At 53.8% G+C, this 23952-nt stretch overlaps 6 protein-coding genes across 6 annotated transcripts; 3 read left to right on the forward strand and 3 right to left on the reverse strand.

Annotated features, from left to right (window-relative positions):
• Nucleotides 1–473: 473 nt before the first annotated feature.
• KVR01_004853 (uncharacterized protein) lies at nt 474–4069 on the reverse strand. Its single transcript, XM_044785905.1, has 3 exons — nt 3514–4069; nt 2842–3447; nt 474–2792 (listed from the first exon to the last, which is right to left on the reverse strand). The coding sequence occupies exons 1-3, from the start codon at nt 3836–3838 to the stop codon at nt 1399–1401; spliced, it is 2325 nt and encodes a 774-aa protein (XP_044645298.1). The 5' UTR covers nt 3839–4069; the 3' UTR covers nt 474–1398.
• A 40-nt stretch (nt 4070–4109) lies between these two features.
• Nucleotides 4110–6498, forward strand: KVR01_005235 (chaperonin-containing T-complex subunit CCT5). The gene is made up of 5 exons (XM_044785043.1): nt 4110–4429; nt 4492–4509; nt 4572–4620; nt 4680–5796; nt 5869–6498. The coding sequence occupies exons 1-5, from the start codon at nt 4420–4422 to the stop codon at nt 6325–6327; spliced, it is 1653 nt and encodes a 550-aa protein (XP_044645680.1). The 5' UTR covers nt 4110–4419; the 3' UTR covers nt 6328–6498.
• A 239-nt stretch (nt 6499–6737) lies between these two features.
• KVR01_005593 (uncharacterized protein) lies at nt 6738–11356 on the reverse strand. Its single transcript, XM_044793646.1, has 2 exons — nt 8476–11356; nt 6738–8412 (listed from the first exon to the last, which is right to left on the reverse strand). The coding sequence occupies exons 1-2, from the start codon at nt 10934–10936 to the stop codon at nt 6899–6901; spliced, it is 3975 nt and encodes a 1324-aa protein (XP_044646038.1). The 5' UTR covers nt 10937–11356; the 3' UTR covers nt 6738–6898.
• A 567-nt stretch (nt 11357–11923) lies between these two features.
• Nucleotides 11924–14110, forward strand: KVR01_005566 (uncharacterized protein). Its single transcript, XM_044783816.1, has 2 exons — nt 11924–12303; nt 12368–14110. Exons 1-2 carry the CDS (start codon nt 12167–12169, stop codon nt 13950–13952), a joined length of 1722 nt encoding a protein of 573 aa, XP_044646011.1. The 5' UTR covers nt 11924–12166; the 3' UTR covers nt 13953–14110.
• Nucleotides 14111–19546: 5436 nt separating this feature from the next.
• Nucleotides 19547–21299, forward strand: KVR01_005141 (uncharacterized protein; the record flags this gene model as incomplete). Its single annotated transcript, XM_044793680.1, has 3 exons — nt 19547–19669; nt 19747–21093; nt 21273–21299. The coding sequence occupies 3 exons, from the start codon at nt 19547–19549 to the stop codon at nt 21297–21299; spliced, it is 1497 nt and encodes a 498-aa protein (XP_044645586.1).
• A 352-nt stretch (nt 21300–21651) lies between these two features.
• On the reverse strand, nt 21652–22480 carry KVR01_004980 (uncharacterized protein; the record flags this gene model as incomplete). Its single annotated transcript, XM_044785460.1, has 2 exons — nt 21652–22391; nt 22471–22480. 2 exons carry the CDS (start codon nt 22478–22480, stop codon nt 21652–21654), a joined length of 750 nt encoding a protein of 249 aa, XP_044645425.1.
• Between the last annotated feature and the right edge of the window lie 1472 nt (nt 22481–23952).

Consider the following 23952-nt stretch of genomic DNA (forward strand, 5'->3'; position numbering starts at 1 on the left):
CCTGCAGGGATTCCTCTGCCTGGCTCACAGGGGTCTCCAATCGATAACATGGTGCCCTCAAGTAGAGCCCCACCAACAGACATCCATCTTTAACAGATTGCAGTGCCTATGTGGCATAAAACTGCTAGCAGTGGGGGCTTCTCCATCGGGGGGTACATTCACTTGATGCTGATAATAGATCAACGGGGTTTCGTCAGGCCAGTTGGCATCATCAGCCTCCCCAGTTCTGGCCGTTTCTATTGATGGATGTTGGGACTCCATGGACAACAGGGAGATTTGTGACTCCTGCTGTCTCTAGGCCTACTACAGACGCATGAACAACAAACAGTAGTGTATCTCAGCAGACATGCCAGCCTGGCAGATCCAGTTGCCCAAGGAGCCAGCTTACAACAACCTCAGGGCCTCTTTCCTGCCTACCGCTCTACCCAGCTAGAAGCCCACCTCCTAGGGTAGGTCTTATTAGCAAAGAGCAATGCTTTCCACCCGTCTTTCTTGGGTGTCTACCGTGCTTGCCAGCGTGTCCTTCCAAAATGACACAGTGATCACTGCCCGACTAGGCTTCTCGGAGCTTCACGCAACAAGGTTCATACTTTAAAAGTACCCACAAATCTCCACCTTGCCAAGGCCTGCCCTTCGAGAAGCATCTCTGAAATTCCTTGAGGATCGGATCACCCTTCCCCATATTCTATCCTCCACAATGCACACTACACCACAACACAGATGCCTTCATGCTAGTGTGATATCATACAAACAAACAACAGATGTCCTCTTTATACCGATGGCCCAATCGCTGGTTCTTTAAACGTATCTGGAAGCCTGGCATCCTGGTGTTGGAGTGCTTCAAATCCAAAGTATCCATTGTAAATTGGAAACCCACTGGCTACCGACCCGCATGGATGGGTCAGCTCGGCCCCGAACGGCACAGACCACTCTCCCTGGAGACACTGGGTCAGGGACACCCGCAGCCACAAGCCGGTGTGTAGGTAGAGCTCAGATGACAGGCCTGTGGTGTGCTTCAACCTTCCACGTGTGCATTTTAGAACAGGGGTCGTACGCACGAGACGACACCATTTTTTGGAGCACTTAGACTCAATATTGCCGTCAGGTTTTGGCAAGGTGAACAGGATAGCCAGGCATGTTGAACACTTTCTCTTCTCTTTTGACACTTCCATAGGTGCATGAGCGTTGCTAGGGGTTCTGCTAAACCGCTACACTCTCTATCCACCCGACCACCTATAGGACAACCCTACTATGGGGTAATCTCTCATAGAATAACTTCCTGTAGGATGACATCTTATAGGAATACCTCCTAAATTCTCATAGGATAAGGCCATAACCTTTTATGTGATGACCTCTCATGGAACAACTCCCTAACTTCCTATAAGATATCTATGTCTCCTACTGGGTCTCTTCTAATAGGCCAGCCGCCACCGTGTCTCCGTTGTACCTGATTACTACCCTTTCACCCTTTTCAAGCGGGACCTTGTCCTCCGTCTTCATCCTTATTCGTGCGACGCTCCCAGACTTCACGATTTGAGGCGTCTTTCTGATGACAGCACCGGTATGGATGTCAAGCACGGCTCGCAACTGGTAGATCTTGCCGGGCACGTGCAACCTTCCCTTGTGGATATCAACCGGCATTGGGAAGAAGGTGTCGAATGCCAGCGCCTTCATGGTGAAGGTATCGACGCACGGGACCATTGCTGAGGGAGGGCAGATGACGTCTCCGATGCGGATGTGATCCTCGTCGATATGTGATAGGTAGATAACAATGTGCTGTCCAGCAACAGCCCAGTCGACTGGCTCGCCATTCAGCTCAAGTGCTTTCACATAAGCCTTCTCGCCGCTGGGCTGCACCACAAGGGCATCTCCGTTTTGAAGAGACCCGGCGTCTATGCGTCCCGCCACAGTGATGGGACTGAGACGGGTATCCCAGAGATCCGAGATTGTCATCCGAAGAGGCTTGTCCAGAGGCCGGGCCGCAGGCTCGGATGCCTCCAGCTCTTCTATGAGCGTAGGGCCCGTGTACCACGCGGCAGCTGGACTTTTGGAGCGTTGCACAATGTTGTCGCCGTTGAGACCAGATACTGGGACGAAGCTGATGTTCTTGTCTGGGAACTTCAGAGCCCTCAAGGATCCCATGATCTGGTCCTTGATCTCATCAAACCGATCTTGATCCCAGTTTGACGTGTCAAGCTTGTTCACGGCAACAATCAAGCGAAACACTCCCATGCTCCGTAGCAGCAGGGCGTGTTCTCTCGTCTGCCCCTTGAGACCTGCTTCGAACGCGCCCTTAGCCGCATCCACAACCAGGACGGCAAAGTCAGCCTGACTGGCCCCGGCGATCATGTTGGGTACGTAATCTTTGTGACCCGGCGAGTCTACTATGGTGAACAGGGTCGATTCGGTCTCGAAACTTTTGGTGGCGATGTCGATGGTAACACCCCTGGATCTCTCTTCCGTCCTCGTATCGAGCACCCAAGCGAGCGCGAAAGAAGATTTACCTTCTTTCTCGGCCTCTTTACGGTACTTGTCGATTGTCCGCTGGTCGACCTCGCCCAGGTCTAGAAGCAGCCGGCCGGTCATGGTACTTTTGCCGGAATCGACATGGCCTACGACCACAAAACTGGCGCTTCTCTTTCCCTGGCTCTTCTCATACTCTTTCAGCACATTTAGGTTCTTGCTTTTTGGCAGCGGCACCTCAGCAATCTTCAACTCTTTCAGACTTTTGGCTGCTTCTGCTGCATCCTTATTCTTTGGATTTGTCGCAGTGGACGTGAACTTCTTCCCTGCTGCAGAGGGCGTCAGTAGCTATCCCTTATTTTCTCGCGAACCGCGAACCTTGCGACTGGGCCGTCTGCACTACATCGTCAGGAGACGGCTTCGAGAAGGCCTCAACCAGGGCCTCATCAGTAGTGAAGGCCAACCAAGGTGGTGCATAAAATTGTTGATTAGGCCGTGGGGTCTCCGAAGCAGACCGGAAGAGAGCTTGCGCAAAGGTCGAAGGCTGCGCCTTTTCCACGACTGCTGGGGCAGTATAGTTGGCTGGAGCAATGTAGTCGGCTGCCCCGTCGAGGGCGGGCGCCGGAGCAGCTGGCGCTTGTGTGTTGGGTGACTCGTCTCGACAAATGTCCATTTTCGACACCCTAGCCCCCAACGTTTCGGTTTCGGGGGCATGGGGAGCATCATTTTGTGTTGTGTTCTTCCTCTCCGGCGTGTCTGACTTGTTCTCCTCGCGCTTCTTCTTCCTAGCCGCGGCAAGGGCCTGCAACTTAGACATCTTGGGTGGCTCTGATGCCCCTCCAAGTAAGCCGGAGCCGCGTACACGTGGCGGTTTGACGAAGACGGTCCTGCGTGACTCCGGGACGTTCAACCATGGCATGTCGGCGAAAAAGCTGGCACAGGAGGGTTCTGAACTGGCAGTGGTGGCGCAAGCTCTCCAGGGATCTGCTTCGGAGGCACCTGTCGGTCAGGGGAGGTCAATGGAAGGGGGGACAGCAGAATAACTCTTACCGTCTGGTGCTTGGAGGTTGTTGGTCTTGGGGGCCTTGGTCTTGGCGGATGGTTTTGGTGCCGGATCGATGAACTTGCTGATGAGGTAGGCGATGGTCTTGTCGACGTCGTAATAGTAGTGCCATAATGACTCCTGAATCTGCCGGGTTGTGACCTTGCTGGCCTGAGGGCCGAGCGTGGTCTTGACCTCTTCTGTCGCGGCCGTCATCTGGGCCTTGTCCTCGGCGCTCAGCTCATCCTCCTCCTCGTCGGCGAGTTCGTCTCCGTCAAACTCGTCCAGGTCGTTCTCGTAGTCGTATTTCTGGTACATGCGGTGTCGAGACATCTCGGGCGCGACAGACGGCCGGGCGTTGCGCGGCTCGAGGATGGGTGGGATGTGTTGTATGAGTGAGGGGCAACCTGGCGGTAAGGGGCGCCCTTCACTGACGTATTGTCGAGTAGTGGTGGGGCCATTCTAGGTACGGAGCACTCCTGCACAAGGCAAGCTCCCACCTCGGGCCAACCCCTCAGGTCGACGAGCACACACGATAAGCCCAGCCTGGCCCCGATAAGCTGGACAGGGGACGTTTTTTTTTCTCTCCCACCTTGTTAGCTCGGTCCGCTGGAAGTTCCGGCCTGAAGCTCTGAAGCCTGGCAGCTGAGGGGTCCTCCCGGCGGGTCGGGCTCCACCTAAGACGGCGGCGACAGGGGGGAAATTTTGGCATGGCGGCAGCAAGCAACAGGAGCCGCAGCTCTGGGGGTCGCGCCTAAACACGTCCACCGTCTATCGTGGTTGTTCACAACTGGACCCCCTTGACCTTCTCCTGACTTGCCAACCCCCCTCCCCTACCTTGTCTGCAACCACCATCCAAACGAGCCATTCGAGAAACCGCCGCTCTTGAGCTGAGAACTTGAGCAGCTCCCAAGATGGCGATGAGTGAGTCCCAAGGCCCTACTCGTCTGCATTCAATTTACACCTGCTAACCTGGATCTTGTCAGATCTGGACCTGTCGAACGGTACGAACCAAATCTAAATGCCCCCCGGTCTCCAACACAGCCATACTGACATGATGGCGTAGCTGTGGTCACAAAGGACGAGCAAGGAAGGCCGTTCATTGTTGTCCGAGAGTGCGTTACGCGCCCCTTGAAGCTCTTCTCGGCGTGCACCACTAACTCGCTGCATACAGCCAGGGCAAGAAAAAGAGGCAGTTCGGCAACGAAGCCGTCAAGTCGCACATCCTCGCTGCACGGACGGTCGCAAACATCGTCAAGAGCTCCCTTGGTCCCCGTGGCCTCGACAAGATCCTCATCTCCCCGGATGGAGACATCACAGTCACAAACGATGGTGCCACCATCCTGCAGCAGATGGAAATCACAAACCACGTCGCCAAGTTACTCGTCGAGCTTTCTAAATCACAAGATGACGAGATAGGCGACGGTACCACCGGTGTCGTTGTCCTGGCCGGTGCCCTGCTCGAGCAGGCCGCGGAGCTGATTGACAAGGGAATCCACCCAATTCGGATCGCCGACGGCTACGACCAGGCCTGTGACATCGCAGTTTCGGAGCTGGACAAGATCGCCGACACCATCGACTTCAGCAAGGAGCAGACTGAGAACCTCTTCAAGGTCGCGAGGACGAGTCTGGGCAGCAAGATCGTTTCCAAGGCACATGATCAATTCGCAAAGATCGCCGTCGATGCCATCATGTCCGTCGCCGACCTCGAACGAAAAGACGTCGACTTCGAGCTGATCAAGGTGGATGGTAAGGTGGGTGGCTCGCTTGAGGACACGCTTCTGGTCAAGGGCGTCATCGTCGACAAGGACTTTTCCCACCCACAGATGCCTTCCGAGGTCCGCGACGCCAAGATCGCCATCCTGACATGCGCATTTGAGCCCCCAAAGCCAAAGACTAAGCACAAGCTGGACATCACAACGGTGGAGGAGTTCAAGAAGCTACAGAACTACGAGCGGGAGAAGTTCATCGAGATGATCCAACAGATCAAGGACACTGGCGCCAACTTGGCGATATGCCAGTGGGGTTTCGACGACGAGGCGAACCACCTGCTCCTGCAGAACGAACTCCCAGCTGTGCGGTGGGTTGGAGGGCCGGAGATTGAGCTTATTGCCATTGCGACAAACGGCAGAATAGTACCCAGGTTTGAGGACTTGAAGGCCGAGAAGCTGGGACACGCCGGTATTGTGCGCGAGATGTCTTTTGGCACAACCCGGGAGAAGATGCTCGTCATCGAGGACTGCGCCAACACACGGGCTGTCACAGTGTTTGTCCGTGGCAGCAACAAGATGGTAAGAGTCGCCCCTCCCAGAGCCCATCCCGAGATACCTGAGAGCGGCGGAACTGACAGTCACCACCTTCAGATTATCGACGAAGCCAAGCGCTCCCTCCACGACGCTCTCTGCGTAGTCCGCAACCTTGTCCGCGACAACCGCGTCGTCTATGGTGGCGGTGCTGCTGAGATCGCTTGCTCGCTGGCAGTCGAGGACGCAGCCGTCAAGACGCCAGGCCTGGAGCAATACGCCATGCGCGCCTTCTCTGAGGCTCTCGACTCTGTGCCCATGGCCCTTGCCGAGAACAGCGGCCTGAACCCGATCGCCACCCTGGCCGAGATCAAGTCGCAGCAGGTAAAGGCTGGCGGCGATCGCGGCAAGCTCGGCGTCGACTGCATGCAGAGGGGCAGCAACGACATGAAGGACGCATTCGTCATCGACCCGCTCATCAGCAAGAAGCAGCAGCTCATGCTCGCCACACAGCTGTGCAGGATGGTGCTCAAGGTGAACAACGTCATTGTCAGCGGGAGCGGGGAGGACGACTTCTAGACGGGAACGAGAGCGACGGCGAAAAGACGAGCAGCTGTGGAGGATCAATGTATGTGTATGGCTGGCAATTGTACAGACCAGGTGCCTCGCGTGTGGGTAACATCAGGACACATCAATAGATGATCAGCGTAAATCTATAGATACCAAAACTGCAAAGCCAAAATCTCGACGCCTCTGAGGTAGCCTTCTTAAGCCCCCATCCTCCCGGGGCAGGCCACAACTTCCCATTAGACAATCTCCTGTGGGACATCATTTTATGGAATAACGTCATATGGCAGCCTCATATAGACACCCTGCTTTCTCTCGCCCACAAGTGCTCTGCTGAATGGCAAGATGATCGAGACGCTCACATCAGACATTAAGCAACCCCAGCCCGAAGATATGGGCCCAGTGATTCGTTTCTCAAGTGGTTTTAAACGAAAATGAAACGCTCTGATCTTTATTGGAAGCCGATAGTTGCGTTTGCCGCGAAATACGGGATATAAGGGGTCAGTAACTCGTCATATTATACACACAGAAGAGGAAGATGCCGCACATCCATCCGTCCGTCTTGCCCATCATCTCCTCTCACTCAAGCAAACCCAAAACCCTGGGCATTCTCCAACGCCATGCTCAGTCTCTCCTTCAAGACCTCCCTGTCCCGGTACTCTGGCAGCAGGAGTGTGCCGTAGCACGTGTAGGCCGTGGGCAGGTGGCCGTCGTGCCCGTCCTCCTCGCCGTTCTTCTGCACTACAAACTGAATGTTCTTTATCCCTCCAACTGGGACTCTATCGCTCGCGGTGACAAACTCGAGCAGTTTGCGCTTCATCTGATCATCGTATTCCCTCACGATCTTCCAGAAGTCCTTGATCGTCCTTGACGTAGACGAGTAGCCGACGTATCGCGCTGCGCGGCGCAGTTCGCTAACCTCAATTTCTTGCTGGCCCTCAACGAGGCTCTGCAGGAGCTCTGAGCTGAGCAGACTGAGGGATTTGGGGTGGAGGATGGAGCGGAAGCCCTTGGCGAACGCTTCATACTGCGGACGGACTGAAACGTCCGTCATGTAACGGATATAATCGGAGACGTAGGCATTCCGATTGGCATTGGTGACCGGGGGAGCATCCTCGGGGTTCTCGCAAGAAAGTGTCCAATGTGGCTTCTGGTTGCCGGTGTCACATGAGGGTGGGAACTGGGGCCATTCATGGCCAGGAGGAGGATGTGACCCGGGGGAGACAGAGTGCATCTCCCTCGAGACATGCTCGTTGAGCATATCGACGGAGAACTCGTAGGTGAGGACGAATACGTCCTCGACGGCACCGCTGGACTCGTCCCATTCCAGAAGCTCAGTTAAGCCGCTCGCTATCTGCGGCCACCCATCGTTGATGTGATGGATATCTGTGACCGGTTCGCCGAGGAGCTTGCGGTAAAGGGCTTTGGGGAAGCTGACGGGCAAGGTAAGACCATTATACACGGCAAGGCCGACAAGCAGGCCGACAAGTTCAAACTTCCAATCAGGTTCGGTGGATCCAGGCCGGAACCATGCCATTCTGTTTCTTTCATCGATGGTGAAGGCACCGTAGTCAGGGTTCAAAGCCTCGGCTATGGCAAGGCGAAAGAATTCCTGCTGTACTCCGCCAGAGTCGAAACCTTCCTCTCCGGAATCCTCACCCAGGTGTACTTTTAGTGGTCTGAGCAGCTCCCTCTCCTCACGGCGCCAGAGCTGGTCAAAGGCATCTCGCAAGACGGTCCTACGGCCGATATCCAGGATTAGGTACCTCGACCTGGCCGTGCGCAAGAGATCTTGCAGCACAGTCTTGTGATGCCGGTTCACTATCAGCGTTGCCTGCTCAAAGAGACGGTCTAGTCGGTTCTGGAGCGAGGCTGCCTCTTCGTAGACGTGACTCATCCTCGAAAAGTTAATGGCACGGAAGTAAGACACCAAGGTGTCAGGGTTGAATATGTAGGGATGGTCCAGCAGGTGGCCCTTTTGTCTGGTGGACGTGAAAGACAACCATGAAACAGGCATGTCCACGTTATCAAGCGTTTCCGCAAAGTAATCGGCAAGAAGCTGCTTGTGGGTGATTCGAAGCGCCTGGCTCTTTTTGTCTGGTTTGTTTGTCAGTCAGAAAAGCTCCCGGGTTAGAATGTGGTGTCGGATCGCAAACTCACGTATGGCATCTGTCAATGCAAGCGCACCACCAAAGGGGCCATCTCCAGGGACTTCTGGGCTCCCATCCCACTCATAAAACATGACCGCGCGAGCCCAGTCAAGAAGCAGAGTAGACATGCGCGTCTCGTGTAGACCTTCTTCATTGCTCACGCTGAGAGCGTCGAGTTGCGTAAACAGAGGTGCGAGGATATCTGGCTCCTCACTGGTGTCACCAAAAGCGGATTCCTGGCTCAACATCTCATCAAAGTATCTGCGCGCTGTGATGGCTGACAACAGCCTCCTTGCCAGCCTCATTGCCAATTCGTGAGAGAAGGCGTCATCGTACTGCAGGCAGAGTTCCGCAGGCTGGCTACCACTCGCTGCCAGACTCAGACCCTGTGATCGCAATCGTGACATTTCCGTGAGCTGGCTCTTCTCGGACACGACAGGCGCTGCAGCAATCAAGGCATGGAGGCAGATTGACATCAGCCGTCCTGCTTCGGCATTCGACAAGGACATTTCCTGTTTCGGGAAGAGCCTGGCAGTGGGTGACCTCAGGGATTGAACGGACTTTGGAGGAGCAAAGAGGTGTGCCGCAGACAGCCAGAGGCAGTGATAAACGAGGGTCGGTGCAACCCTGGTCATGCGCAACATGCAATACCAGAGAGCCTGAGAGTCGATCAGCTCGCCTTTATGAGTGAAGGAGTGAATGAGAGCGTGAGGGTCACTGAGCGTGTAGAACAGACTCTGTTCGATGAACAGCTTCCACTCTTTCTTGAGATCCATGGGATAAGACAGTCTCTTGGACCGGTGCCTTCTCTTCAATTTTCCGGCACGCTTCGTTGGCGGAGCCCGTAACGACTTGGGCACTTCGGCCGGCTCAAGCAAATGCTGCTCCCGCGTGCCGTCATCTTGCAACACATCACAGACAAAATCAACCACGTCGACGTTCAGACGTGAGATGGCCTGTGGCAGAAATGAGTCATACGTAAGCTCATTGTCGCCATCAGCAGCGGCCATGGAGCAGTCGCTCGCAGATGTCTCGGACGGCGTGCTCTGATGGTCCGACTCCGGGGTGGCCGATTCTCGTTGACCCACGCTCTCGCTGACTTGTGCCGGGACAGGCTTGCTCCTGTCCTCGGGCGGGGCGGGCGAGGACTCCTCTGCGCGATTTCTCGCCAGATAATCGGCTGAAATTGCCTGGGGCGGGGGTCGGGACAAAGTCGAGGTCGTGTTCTTGACAGGCCTACTGTTCTTCTCCGGCTGAAACCCTGGTAACCGTGGCGATTTGAGGCCATTAACCATCTCGTCGGGGACAAACTCAGGAGGGTAGGTGTCCAATGAAAGTTTCCGCTTCGGTTTGGTGGCCGAGTTGGTGCGTACCCTGGCGTTAGAGTTGCGGCGCATACTTCCGGGTCTTCGAGTAGATATTGACCCGCCGCCATTCACAAGTGGCTCATTCTCCTTCTCGCGGTGTAGCGTTTCGGCCTTGCCGCCCGATGATCTTGCTTCGGCGGCGGGCTCTTCGGCAATGGAGAAGTCATGAACCTCGTGTTCTCTGGGTGATGGGGATGATGAGCCCTGACGAGGAGACTCTGGTCGGGGAGATGACTTCCTCCGACGAGGTTTTGTCTCCCTGAAGTCCTCCTCGCGGTTGTCCTTGTCCAAATCGCAAGCTGTCTCATGCATATCATCGAGTGCGTTGGGGGTCAACCATTCCAACATTTTGAAAGCAACGGTACCAAACATGTTTGCTGCGAATGACCGGTAATCCTTGCCCGTGTGTCTCTCGGTGACCTGGATCTTGGCGCCTTCAGAGGCACTGGATGCCTCCTGGGGGGAAGAGGATGTGCTGCTGTCCTTCCCAGCGTTCGGCTCCCTCGAGGTCGAGTGTATTTGGACCTTGGCCTTGACACGGACTTGCCGGCTCTTGGATGATGCGTCCTTGTCAGTAACGGTGCGGGCTTTCCCGTGTGGTCGCGGTTTATCCTCGCCGTGCTGAGGGCTGGGTTTGCGGTAGAAGACGAGGGTGTCGAGTGCGGCGGGGGGCATCTTTGGGCTCCTGAGAGCCGGGCAGAGGGCATTCTCGGGGTTGTCCTGGCTAGCCATGTAGACAGCCAGGACCCTCGCGCTGGTGACATTGTACCGGCGTATGGGTATGCGGCCGACACTGCGTTTCCGGAAGGAGAAGCAAGTCGGGGTGGTGCAGTAGGTGGAGCCGCAACCGTCTCGCAGTTGGGCTATGAACTTCTCGACCAGCTGCTGGAAGCCATGTCGACGACAGGCCTTGTGTATGGCGTAGACCCTTCGCGGGTTCTGTATGTCTTCGACCAATTCCTTCAGCTCGGGTGGCGCATCCCAGGGCAGACGAGCAAAGGGGGCGGTCTCCCAAAGCCCGGCCAGGAGATCTGTTTCCCCATCGTGGTGGACGTGATGGGGGGCGGACCCAGCATCAAGCGGCCGAGTGGCGTCTCGCGTCATGACATAAGGGACGGCAGGCAGGGCGTCGGTCGAGGGCGGGGAGGGTTGCGTTGGTACGGCTGACGGGTTTGGGGCGGGTCGGGCGGCGGGACGAAGTCGAGCGGATGGTGGAAGGGAGATCGGAGAGGTATCACGGAGGAAAAGCGAGGCCAGAGGTGCAGCGTTTCGGAGAGTTACGAGACGGCGGCAATGGCAATGGCAATGGCAAGTGGCCCAGAGGGACACATGGGAAAGTGGCGCAAAGGTGGACCGTGGACCGTGGACGGTGGACCGTGGACGGGGCTACCGACAAAGACGGAAGGCAGAGATGACCAAGCGGGATCAGAGTTGTATGTATAAGGCAGGCTGCCCTCGTGATCCTCGGGTCGAGGCTGGGAGGGGATCAACAAGTCAAGGGCATAGGATAGACATGTCAAATACTGTTGTAGTGTAGTGGACGGAGTAGACCAGAGACCAGAAGCAGGGCTGTTCGGCAACCAGGAAGCCCAGGCAGCCAGGGGGGGCCCTCGCGGGTTGGTTCGCGGGTTGGTTCGCTGCTTACTGTGTACCCTGTACTCCGTACTCCGTACATAGTACCCCGTGCTGCGCCGTATCTGCAGCCAGGTGTGCTGCTCCAGTACCACGTCTGCGGCCAACCCTGAAACGGTCGACAGTCATTTCTCGCAAATGCCGTCGTAGGGTCGCCATCTCGTGGCCATAAATCTTATCTTCCACGGCTTCTGAGGTCCCTGCTTCGATAGGCTCTCGATCTGGGAATGACTGCTGTTGCCAAGAGACGGCAGGTCGAACTCTACCCGGGCTGCCTGATGGATCATCACAACGGCCGTGCGCTGCTAGGCCTGGTGGGTTGACGTGGGACTGGCAGACTGGGTGGAGGTCCCCTTATCCGTCGCTTATCGACGCCTGTGCAAGCGCCCCACCGAAAATTGAGCCCTGGGGTCAACTCGTGCGTGCCGGCCATACTATTCTGGAAAAGGGCCCGGTCGAGGCGACCTGAGAAATAAATCATCGCCACCACACAGTAGTGGTTGGTTCAACGCCTTTCTTTTAGTAATCCGAGCTTGTCTTTTGACTCGGTCGTGCCGGGCAAAACAAGCTCCTCCTCAAGACAGGCAACAACACACAGCAGACCACTTGCCAAACCCTCGACACTCGGCTTCTTCACTCTTCGTCGCAGCGCAGACGACCCCGCCATTCTCAACACAACGCCGCCCGTTGCTGCCCTTCCAGATGGCGACCGTCACCGGCAGCCGTGCGGCCCCTACGGCGCAGGACGTAACGGCGTCCCATCCGTACACCTGTAATACCTGCCAGGTAGCTTTTCGCAACAGCGACCTGCAGAAGGGCCACATGAGGAACGACTGGCAGTAAGTCCTGACCCCCGCCCGCCGCCGCCGTGCCCGTGCTTGTTGACCAACCTGCTGTTTCCAGCCGCTACAACCTCAAGCGCCGCGTCGCCACGCTTCCTCCCATCTCCTCCGAGGTCTTCACAGAAAAGGTCCTCCAGGCCCGAGCTTCTACTACCGCAGAGGCCGAGCGTGCCGGTTTCCAGACAGAGTGCACTCTCTGCCACAAGACCTACTTCAGTGAGAACTCGTACCAGAACCACATCGGCAGCCAGAAGCACAAGGCAAAGGCCGCTGCTCAGCTGAGGAAGGGCCGCAACGGCGTCGCTGCCGACGATGCCAGCTCCATGATTAGCTCCACCTTCTCCTTGGGCGACCCCGTTGCCTCCAACGCCTCAGAGGTCGACTCAGACGCCGAGGAGGAGTTCAGTCACATTGTCGAGGGCATGAAGAAGACCGGAATATCAGACCAGAAACGGCCCTCGCCCGTCAAGCGACCATCCAACCCACAGGTCTCGGCAAGGATGCACCATTCCCAAGACCCCTCGCTTTCTGAGGCATCCAGCGAGCAGCAGTCCGCCACCCCAACCCCATCCAAGGCCGCTGATGGCGCACAACCACCAGCCTTGTCCCTCCACCACTGCCTATTTTGCAACCTTGAGTCCCCCGACGTGCCCTTGAACGTTAACCACATGGAGAAGACCCATGGCATGTTCATTCCCGAAAAGCAATATCTGGTAGATCTCGAGGGTCTGTTACGATCCCTGCAAGAGCGCATACAGGAATATCATGAGTGTCTGGTGTGCGGCAAGGCCAAGGCGAACGCATTCGCTGCACAAACCCACATGCGTGATACCGGCCACTGCAAGATCCCATACACTACCGAGGACGAACAGCTCGAGATTGGAGAGTTTTATGATTTCCGCAGCACGTACTCAGATGACGAGATGGACGAGGACGAGTCCGACGACGAGGGATCCCCTCAGGCTGGTGGGGCCAAGCTTGGCAGCAAGCGTGCGGCAGTCACGACAAACGAGGACGGTGAGGAGATCGAGGAAGCCGAGGATGCAGGCTGGGAGACAGACTCCTCGGCTTCGTCCCTCGACTCCGCCGATCTCACCGCAGTGCCAGCAGAAAATCACTACCACCAGTACGAGCGACTAGGAAAGCATGCTCACCACTCTCGAAGCGACTCGAGACCTCATCGTCAGCGAGACGGATGGCATTCACACTCCCACAAGCCCACACGTGCAGTCTTCTATGACGAATACGAACTTCACCTCCCAAGTGGCAGATCAGTTGGCCACAGGTCTTTGAACAAGTACTATCGCCAGAACCTGCGGGAGCGACCGTTCCTCGAGGGATATCAGCAGCACCAGTTGGCCCTCGAGAACAACGACCCAGATGCCATGGATGTCGATGGCGAGGAGGGCAATGATAGCCAGCAGATTGTCCTCAGCGGGCGTGTCCGCGATCAGAGGAGGCAGCTTGTGGGTCGCGGCGCCGACGGCGGCGGTGGCATGCTTGGTGTCTCAGACAAGAAGAAGAAGGAGGTTGGCAAGGAGACGCAGCGTAGCCGCAAGGTGGAGCACGCCCACCAGAGGAGGCTTGAGTGGTCCGTCAACAAGCAGGCCAACAACCAGAAACACTACCATTACAGTATTCTGTAAATTGGTCAATGGCATTTGCATTGGTGGAGATGGTTTCGTGATGAAGAGGCTGCCATATTTGCCCTGGTTGTCTATGTGTTCGTCAGCCAGGGCCGTCGTTTCTGCAATAAAATTATTCTAGACAGAGATTGCATGCTGATAACTACATCAAAGAAAAACTACCGTTCCCCTTGCTCATAACTATCAGTGAACCCCAAAAAACGAATACAGTAGAAGACAATGCCAAACAACATTATGAGCCAGGTGTATAGCATGCAGATGGCCGTTGAAGCGTTGGCTGCGCCTGAGAGAGGATGCAGGTGCTCATAAACTAGCATTCATGATTCCATCAGAGTTTTATGGTAAGGGATGTGCAGTTGGTTAATTCAGAGCCATTGAATATCAATTTTGAATACGGTTGCACTGTCTTCCCAACATAGCACACACATGTGGTAACCTCACAGGACTGCTGATTTCAACAAGGGCTTCTGGAACCGGCAGGAGGGATTCAATTCACAGTACCATGTCAATCGTTGAGTCGCAAAGGCTAAAGAGTGTGTGCCTAGTACCAACACAGAGGAAGCTTATCCTGCCTGTCTTTCTCGCCTGCCACCTTCTCACGAACTTGCAACGGCTTTCCCCGCAGGATTCCGTTTTATGCCAATCAACAAGTTACCAGGCAGTCTTCGTGATCCTTTCCAAAATCCTTCGCAGATATGGCACCACCAGAGCGATAAGTGAATCAAGCGGCCCCCATGCACCAAATGTGCAACACTAGGTACATGTGTAAGCTGTGAACGCTACCACTCCCGCTCTCCGTGCGGATCATGCATGGACGGGCGCTATTTTTAATGTCTCATGCTGCAGTTCATGTTTCAAAGAGCATTTGAGAGGGGGGCGTTCGGTTCAGGGGGGCTGAGTGGTCTTGGGAATGTGCAGGTACGAATAGCAGTCATCTACTACATTGGCCATTAATACCAGGTAGTACTTGACCAGCTAGGCAGGGTTGCGATAATATGCAGTCAGCAAGCTGCCCACAACCACCATTGGTTCCGGGACATAGCTGAGTAAATCGCCCCCAAGCACACATTTGTGCACGAGGATGGACGCAGTTAAGACTCCGTATATATGCGATTGATTTGCGTCAATATTCGACTCAACCAGGAAACCTCTCATTCAAGCGCATGCGAGAATATGTAAGAATGCCCATGGCGCACTCTTCATTCCTCAAAATCTTTTTATATTGTGTGGCAGTGTTTTCAAATGGCACTACTGGCGATGGCTTCAGATAATACACGATCAACGCTTCATGCGACCAAACCCATCAGCGCATCTCACAGAGCTGTTGAGATACATCACTGCTCAGGCCGGCCAAATCTCCACGCTGAGGGCTCTGATGATCTCTCCACAACATCAACGAAAGTGACATCTAAATTGTCGAGATGTCAAGACTACAAGCCCACAGCGCTGAGATGGTGGTACCACGGCTTTCTTGTAATATGCCTTGCCACCTGTCTGGGGCTGACCGAGTACGCCATGCAAACGCTGCTGGCCACCCAGCAGGAGGGCCTAGAATCCCCGCTCTGGTTCCGGAGCATTGAGGGCCACCACAAAGATCAACAATCAAAGCCATACTACGAAAAGCCGCCATATAAGCGCCTGGCTAGGATTCCAAACAATGCAACATCTGGCCAAGCTGGAGCGTTTTCGGTAATCACTGGGGACTTTCTCACCCCCGGCTACACATCTTCGGCATTGGCTACCCCCACGGACTCGGCATTATCCTCAGGCCCCACGAGCTTACAAAGTCTGTCTTCAATGGACACGATTGCAAATGGAGAAGCAACAGATAAAGTTTCTGTGGTGCTTGCAAGCACATCGTCAACCACTCCTGACCCAAACCCGTTGATAACAGATACCTTCGACACGGTATCTCAGAAGATTGTGTCGTCAGGACCGTTCACCACCAGTCTTAATCTCACGGCATCGAGCAGTAGCACCCCCGCTGGTAACACGCAGACCAACGATATACCGAGGGTGACTTGCAGTGGCGGATGCGTGATTGGTGGAGACCAGATGACGTCTCTGACGCTGTCTACCATTGTTTCAGATCTGACGTCTAACACTGCTGCATATCTCAATATTGAACCCACCTCGTGGACGACAGAGATCATATTGCCGCCTAACGCTACTGATGGCGGTTATCTCTTCCTCGGTACGACGACAGCTACCAGGGTGAAAGACATGGATCCTAAATCTCCTTCCACGACTGTACCCAGGATTGTCTCGGAGGACACCAGCTCTGATCAGAAACCAATCCCTACTGTCATTCAACACACACAAACTTGGGCTCCGAGAGAGACAACCATTGAAGCGAGCTCCACAGACTCTGAAGGAAGAGTTGTTGCCCAGCGTATAACGACAACACTTCCAGGCGGCACAAGTGTTTATCAATCAGCAATTACTCTATCCCCTGAACTCCATGGGAACATTGTGACTGTCATTCGCCAGACTGAGGTGTGGCCCTCGGGAAAGACGACGCTTGAACGAACGAAAACTGACTCAAGAGGTCATGTTACAATTCAAACAATTATTACAGACGGTCCAGCTGAGACGGGCGTTGTGGAAACGACAGTGACAATGCGATCTGGGGAGACGTTGGTGGCTGTTCCAAGAATATTCACAACAACACGCGGGGGGACAACACAAGTCACGCAAACAGCCTTTGTCGACAATGAAGGTCGCACAACTGCGTCTCTGTACACAACGGTGGTTGGTGTTGAAAGCGTGCTTGCTACACGCACGTATTTCCTCGTCACATCGGTTTCCCCAGGACATAAGTACGTGACGTTGTCCACGGTGGTTCCCACGACCATAGGCGGAGAGACAAAAGTCATCAAGACAACATCAACTGATGATCGGGGTCAACTCACAGAATTTTCGTATACTACTGTCGAGGGTGGGACACAATCGTCCACAACTGTATGGACCATAGTGGCCACGCCAACTTCTACTGGCCCTTCCAGCTCGAACGGGGCGGAGAACACACAGGGTATCGTGGTGGTCGTTTACGGACTTGGACTTAAGGGCTTTATCCTCGGCGCGTTTCTTCCAACCGTCCTCGCAGCGATAGTTGCCTACCCCCTTAGACTCATCAATGTCAATGCGAGATTGATGCAGCCATTTCACGAGTTGGCGACAGCTCGAGGGGCCGGCGGGGCATCTGCGGAAGCGTCCATTTTCTTACGATTTTACTCTTGGACAGGTGCAATATCCTTGCCTCGATCGGTCAAACTGAGGCAACCAATCATCGTGATATCGGATCTCCTGGTGCTCGGTGCGGCACTACTCGCACCTATTGCAGCCGAGACTGTGTCTGTCCACGTTCCGGACGGCTGTGATGTGGGTTGCCACGGCAGCCTGGGCGTGACAAAGGTTCCTGGCCGGGTACTGCAGGCTTTGTTGGCCACCATGATGGCACTCCTGGTGGCATTGATTGTCTTACTCAACGTCTTCAGATGGGAGACAGGCGTGAGCCACAATCCTTGGGGAATCGCGGGCATGGCCAGTCTATGTCTGAGTCCTGGGATCAGGGATAGGATTAGGGAGATCCCTTGCAATCCCACTGGGTCTACCAAAGAGAGTATGATACTTGAAGCTCTCGCTGAAAGAAGATACGCCTTGGATGAGTATTGCGTGTCATCCAGTCGAGGTTCTGTTGGCGTCCGAGGATACGGAATAGTTGTGAGGGCGAGCAGCAGCGACTCAAACAAGCCTGTGAAGGTCATTGGACGTGGAAATAAAGGATTGTGCGTTCAGAAAAGTGGAAAGAAGAAGTCGACTCAGCCATTTGCATTGCTGACGTGGTGGGGACGGTGCGCCCTCCTCTTCATTCTTGCATGCGTCTTCATCATTGCGACATACTACGAGACCACGTCGCTCGACAGCGGTTTTGAGCGATTTATGGACAGCCGTGGCTTCGGTATTCGTTTCTTCTTCACGGCGCTAGGCGTGGTCATTGGTGGCTGCATGGAGACGTTTTTTCGAAGCGTTGCAATTATCATGCCTTACCAGCTGCTGTCCAAGCACGCACTCCCGGGCGGACGCTCCATATTGCTCTCGCCTCCAACAAATGCCTTCTATGGGATGTTCTCTGCATTCAGACAACGATCTATACTTCTCGGAGCTGTCTCTTTCGCCACCATACTTGCGGAACTGGTTCTTCCCGTTACCTTGTCACATATTCCATTCAGCCACCTCGATACCTATGAAACACAGCTTGTTTGCGCCTGGCTCAGCATCAGCATTCTTGCGCTTATGATGCTTGTTATAGTATTCTCTTTCTTCATACGGTGGCCAGACATGCCTGTGGACCCGAGGACAATCGCCGGGGCTATGTTCTACGTGTGTGACTCATGTATGCTGGACACATTGGACGGTGCGGCGACACTTGGGAAGAAGCAACGAGACTCGTTCATTTATTCCCAGAAACTGAATTACGAGTTCGTCGTCTCTGAAGGAGTAAGCGGCAAAAAGAGGATGAACGTAGACTTCTGCGGAGAGGCAGAGGAGGCAGCTGTGATGTTACGAGGATGAGAGTACCAGAGGGTGCAGTGTGACTAAGGGGCAATGACAGTTAAACACTGTGAAGAATACCAATTCTTAAGTCAATGGTCAAATTTAATGGTCCATAACAGTGAGAAATCACGAGCCTCCTTCTCCAGCGGCGGCTGCTTCACACAGAGATCCTCTCTGACCTGGCTGGATTTCTCAACCACTCGGAACATTGCACATGTGAACACACACACATTGCTACTTGTAACCCCATGAAACATGCTACTATAATACCACTACACCCTTCGAAGAAATGGAAGCAGGTTGTAGCAGAGCTCTTGTGCCTCTTCCCATACACATGGCCACTCTCCGACGGCAACGTTCTCCATAGAATGTTACCCGAGTGCTACAAAGATATCCCGGGGAAGTCATACCAGCCTGGAGAGAAATTCATTCTGCTGGGGGTTCATTTCGAGAAGACATGGTGATAAAAAACCAAGTCCTTGATTATTCATGCTGTGCCAGTGGCCGCGAAGCAGATACCCAAGAAAAGATTGCACCATCACAATCTCGGGATGCAAGTCAATCTGTTTGTCTGCCCAACAAAACGTAACTCAAACATGTCGGAACATAGGGAGTCGAGCACTGTTGTCTAGGTAGAGAATATGTTTGGCACACATCAGTCAGCCTAAATTAAGTTCTCTCAGTTCTGTGGGACCAGTAAATACAAGATTTCAATCGAATTTTGGCCGAGTTCGGTTTTTGCTTTTGCCGATTAGCACTGTCTCACCTGGTCTGTGTTCCTCCAATTTGCATTCCTGGTTGCCGCTAATGTATAGCGACGTTGCATCGCCTTCTCTCTGCCATCACACTATTGACTGGTTCTGGTTTCGCTTCTATTGACGCCGAGAGCCTAGTTATCAAGCACTCCAAGCCAAGCATGAACAAAACATCTCCCCTCTCTACGCCAACAGCTTCATTCAACGTGTCATTATTCTTCCACATCGATTGCTACGACATCTGGAAGGAGATCCCGATAACATCAGTTCAAAGTTATGGAGATGCAGCCGCTGGAAGTCCGGGCTTCGCCCAAGGCTGTGACTGAGCATGGAAAGTCAGTGGCGGAAGTCTCCAAACGTGAAAGGAACGCAAGGTGGTCCGAAGAAGGTACCTCCTCGCTGAGGGTATGTCACCTCATTAGGTTCAGCGAGGCACAACGGACTTCAGGAGTTAAAGAACGAAGCTGACCGCCCGTTCCCAGCGCCTGTTCTCATCAACGCAACTCCTCACCTTTGCCCTCTGTTTTATGTCAAGCTGGGAAGTCGTTGCAATGAATCTAGGAGCAAGTTTCTATAATGGAGGGCCGCAAGCACTTGCTTGGGGCATGTTGCTCGTTGTCGGTGGTGCCCTCGCTCTTGCCGGGTCGATGGCCGAGCTTGCCTCCATACAGCCTATCGCTGGGGCCCAGTATCATTGGACCAAGTTTCTCGTGGCGCCACCTTCGTCCACGGAGAAGGATCAGCAGCGCGCAAGGCTTCTTACCTGGACTCAGGGGTGGGTGACTTGGTTCGCCTGGGTATCGTCTCTGGCTGGCTCGACATCATCCATGGCCAATATCCTCCTTGGACTTGTCACGGTCAATCACCCGAGTTATGTCTACAAACCTTGGCACCTGACACTGCTTATCATTGCCCAGCTATTTGTAGTTGGCTTGATAAACATCTTTGCTTTTCGCACGGTTCCGTGGCTGGAGACTATTGGCGGTGCTCTTCACATCGTCATCTGGCTTGTTTTTGTTGTCGTCTTCGCCGTTCGGAGAGGTAAGAGTGACGCGAGTTTTGTGTTCTTTGAGAGAAGCGCTACATCTGGATGGACGAACGGAGTCGTATCTTGGAACTTGGGCCTCCTAGTCACGTCTTGGGGCTTTGTTGGTTTTGACGGTGTGGTCCACATGAGTGAAGAAGTCCGCCGGGCAAAACATGCGGTGCCAAGGGCAATGATATGGACCATTGTTCTGAACGGTATACAAGCTTATGGTATCATGCTGGCTCTCCTTTTTGCCATGGGCGACGATGCCGTCGAAATCCTCAACTCGCCATACCCGATAATACCGTTATGTTTCAACGCGGTAGGGCAACGAGCCGGAACGGCAATGGTCATCAGCCTCCTTGTCATTACCTTTTGTGTGGTGACGGGCTCTTTGGCCTCTGTGTCGCGGATCACCTGGGCTTGGGCTAGAGATCGTGGTCTGCCGCGGTGGTTTGCAAAGATTCACCCAGTGCACCGAGTCCCTGTCCGCTCAACTGTGTTACCGATCGTCATCGTAACGTTCCTTGCACTGTTCACAGTGGGAAACACAGCAACATCAACCATATTTTCAGCATTCACATCCCTGAGCATGCTTGGCTTGTACAGCTCGTATATCATTGCAATCGGCTGTATGATCCATGCACGGCTTTCGGGACGGATTGGAACTGGGCCAGACTACCCGGTACAGTTTGGCGACTGGACTTTGCCCAACGGAGTTGGCTTGCCTCTTAACATATATGCTTTGGCATGGTCCTTATACATTACCATCTGGCTGCCATTCCCAACTACCATACCCGTCGTAAGTACTATTCTTCACTCTTGCAGTTCCCCATTCATTATGTTCCGGAACTTTTCAGAAAATCTCAAGCAGTTCATTGACAAGGCTTTACATTAGACCGGAGCAAATATGAACTATTCTGGACCAATTTATCTGGCAGTGCTCCTAGGATCTACGACGTACTGGATCCTTTGGGGCAGGTTAAACTGGCCGGGCTTGGACAGTAAAGCTATCGAGATGGTGGAAGCACACGATTAAACCTCCCAGGTTTGTTTAGATTGCCCAGTTAAACAAAGAGATTGGCTTTGGTGTATATGTAATATCCAAGAGTCTAGGCATCTGATGCAATGGCAACAAGGCCGCTGGAGTCTTGCGATAATCGCGGCTCTTGGTTATGCAGAAACCGCAAATGCAAGTCAAAGGGGTCTTCTAATCCTTGTTATCTTCCGAGGTTGGAGAACCTTAATTATTTTTGGACGGTGTCAGGCTTAGGAGGTTGGAATACCACTACATATTCCAAAGCAGAGACCTTCACTAGCAATGCTACCTAGGTATGGAATGTCTTCTAGTATATATGTTTCACGCTATCTGCCGGTTTAATTTTCTGGCCTGAAGTGCCGAGCTTGCCGCCTTCTTCGCAGCCCAAGTATCTCGTCGTAGAATAGCCAAAGGGTCAGACTTCAAGCCCTCGATTCCCAGATCCTCAACTCGTCCCACAAACCATTTCCCTAGCAGTTTCTCGCTACGCCATGCATAGACAAATACCTCAGCCGCCCTGGACGCTCCCTCGTTGACTTTTGCACGAGGCACATTGTGCGCGGATTTCTCCACCTCGTAAAGGTTTGACTTGGCCTCTCTGTCGGACTTGACCAGGTCTCCGGAAGTGACGAAATCTGGGATAAAGATCTCACCACTGCCTTCATAGTTAAATGAAAGTTGCAGGTGTGTTGCAAGGGTAGAGCGGGTTGCCGTCGCGAGCGGCCGGCAGAGACGCAGTGAAGCACAGTGGCGAGGTGGCTGCAGCTGCACAAGGGATGAGTGGCGATCGGAAGGCTGAGGCTGGAGCATCCGCTGGTCGTTCTGGCAGATTTGGAGAAGTGAAAGAATGAATGGAAAGGCTAAACTGCGGTATCTTAGGCATGACGGTGCGCAAGGCCGTGTGAGCGATGAAGCAGACGACGTTCTGGACAGGTGAGTGTTTGAAAGTTGACGAAGATCCCCTGGGTGCGGGGTCTGATAGCTTTCGAGCGAGACTGAGGGAATATGAACTACCTTGATAGATTGTGATGCTGCCGGAGCTAGGATGTCGGGATTTCTTTCTACATCAGCACTAAGTAGGAGACATCATACTTGCTTACTTACCCGGGCAGTAGTAACTACCTAGGTAGATATTCATACCTCTGTACATAATAGCAATATCTCGTGCAGAAATATATAGCTCTTACCCTAGAGCAGGGCTTCCGCGGCTGGACTTACAGCATAATACTCGAGCTGTGACCAAATGGCCTCCAATCTGATACCTATGTACTTAAGTAGGTGTCTAGGTGGGCTCTTTTGACTTCCAAGGTCAATTCTCCTCTGTCAGCCATGTCAGTGGCATTTTCACGTTTCAAACCTGTGACCTTCCACTGACGAGCAACAAATGGTTATCACCTTGCGCTCTAGATGTAAAGTCTTCTTCGCCCAGGGCAATGCTTAACTTGCCATTCTTCAACGATACTAAGCCTGTTACCAAAAAGCAACGCTTTTATTGCTGAGGGATCCTGCAAGAGCCAAGGCGTCTAATTTTGAGGCGAGAGCACTGGCAGTTTGCATTACGCTTGTAATTGATCTGGCTGGCGTCTAAGTGCAGCATTGAGATAGGTGGTTCGCACACTGATGGCGAGAGGACATCACTGAGACTCGTAGAGTACCAAGGTATGCAGGTCGCTTCGTGTCCGAATACTTCAGGAAATATTACTGCAAAGCAACAACATAACTTACGGGCAGGTGGGAACCTCATGTACCTAGGTAAGGCTTTGGCAATCCTTCGAAGCGGTGAGCTTGATAGGACTGGAGACATATACTTCGGTAGTGTTAGTTTGCATACCACAGACCACGCCACCCCGAATGCATGACTTGTGGTTTTTGCTTGTCTGGCTCAGGGTTGTCAGTTGCTATTTTCAGCTCGGTCCAGCGACCTGCAGCGCTAAGCCACTCTGTCACACTGTGGTACCTACTTAAGTACAGTAGACTTTGCACCCACATCTGCCTTGTACCACCCACCCTAATCCGGTGAGTGAGCAGACAGTTGAGCAAGTAAGTATCCATGGGATGCAATAAACAATATGTGCGCAAAGGGAAGCCAAGACTCGTGCTTGTCAGTTACGGGATGCGGCCATTCACGTCAAAGTGGCTCGCATGATGGCATTGTGAGACGTCGTAAGTCCATTCCAGCCCCCACAATGCTGCAAGCTGGGAGTCCAGCTGACAACTGGCCCACGCCCACACGTGTTGGACATGGTACCACCGCAGGACAACCATATCTCCATAATTGATGTCTGCGCCGCAAGACTCTGGTAAGCCCACCTGCAGTGGTACCCACCCTCGAGCGGATTCCTCCGTCCGCAGTAACTTGGCATACAGCAGTTTCCCAGATAAAGAGAGCACTGAGCAATAAATATATCATCGTGTCTCCCTGGATGTGGCTTCGAACCTTGAATTTCAGCTTCATGGTCGGCTCTCCCAGGCAAACACATGCAGTTAGGCGCTCGCTCATCAAGTGTACCCTGCCTTTTCATCAACCCACCAAGCAGCCCATAAAATCACCCCTAGACCTCGGCTCTTTGAGCGCACAACGTCAACATGGCACAGCAAACCACCAACCTCATTATCAACGCC

This window comes from Diaporthe batatas (assembly GCF_019321695.1).
Source record: "Diaporthe batatas strain CRI 302-4 chromosome Unknown Contig00005, whole genome shotgun sequence".
Classification (NCBI taxonomy): domain Eukaryota; kingdom Fungi; phylum Ascomycota; class Sordariomycetes; order Diaporthales; family Diaporthaceae; genus Diaporthe; species Diaporthe batatas.

Bases quoted from the DNA above. Each gene is read 5' to 3' on its own strand.
- KVR01_005566 (XM_044783816.1), top strand. From the start codon at position 12,167: ATGGCGACCGTCACCGGCAGCCGTGCGGCCCCTACGGCGCAGGACGTA. The intron at 12,304-12,367 runs GTAAGTCCTGAC...TGCTGTTTCCAG, and splicing joins CACATGAGGAACGACTGGCA to CCGCTACAACCTCAAGCGCC.
- KVR01_005235 (XM_044785043.1), top strand. The intron at 4,621-4,679 runs GTGCGTTACGCG...CGCTGCATACAG, and splicing joins CCGTTCATTGTTGTCCGAGA to CCAGGGCAAGAAAAAGAGGC. The intron at 5,797-5,868 runs GTAAGAGTCGCC...CACCACCTTCAG, and splicing joins TCCGTGGCAGCAACAAGATG to ATTATCGACGAAGCCAAGCG.
- KVR01_004853 (XM_044785905.1), bottom strand. From the start codon at position 3,838: ATGTCTCGACACCGCATGTACCAGAAATACGACTACGAGAACGACCTG. The intron at 3,448-3,513 runs GTAAGAGTTATT...CCTCCGAAGCAG, and splicing joins CAACCTCCAAGCACCAGACG to ATCCCTGGAGAGCTTGCGCC. The intron at 2,793-2,841 runs GTTCGCGGTTCG...CGCCCTCTGCAG, and splicing joins GCAGACGGCCCAGTCGCAAG to CAGGGAAGAAGTTCACGTCC.
- KVR01_005593 (XM_044793646.1), bottom strand. From the start codon at position 10,936: ATGACGCGAGACGCCACTCGGCCGCTTGATGCTGGGTCCGCCCCCCAT. The intron at 8,413-8,475 runs GTGAGTTTGCGA...CAAACAAACCAG, and splicing joins TGCATTGACAGATGCCATAC to ACAAAAAGAGCCAGGCGCTT.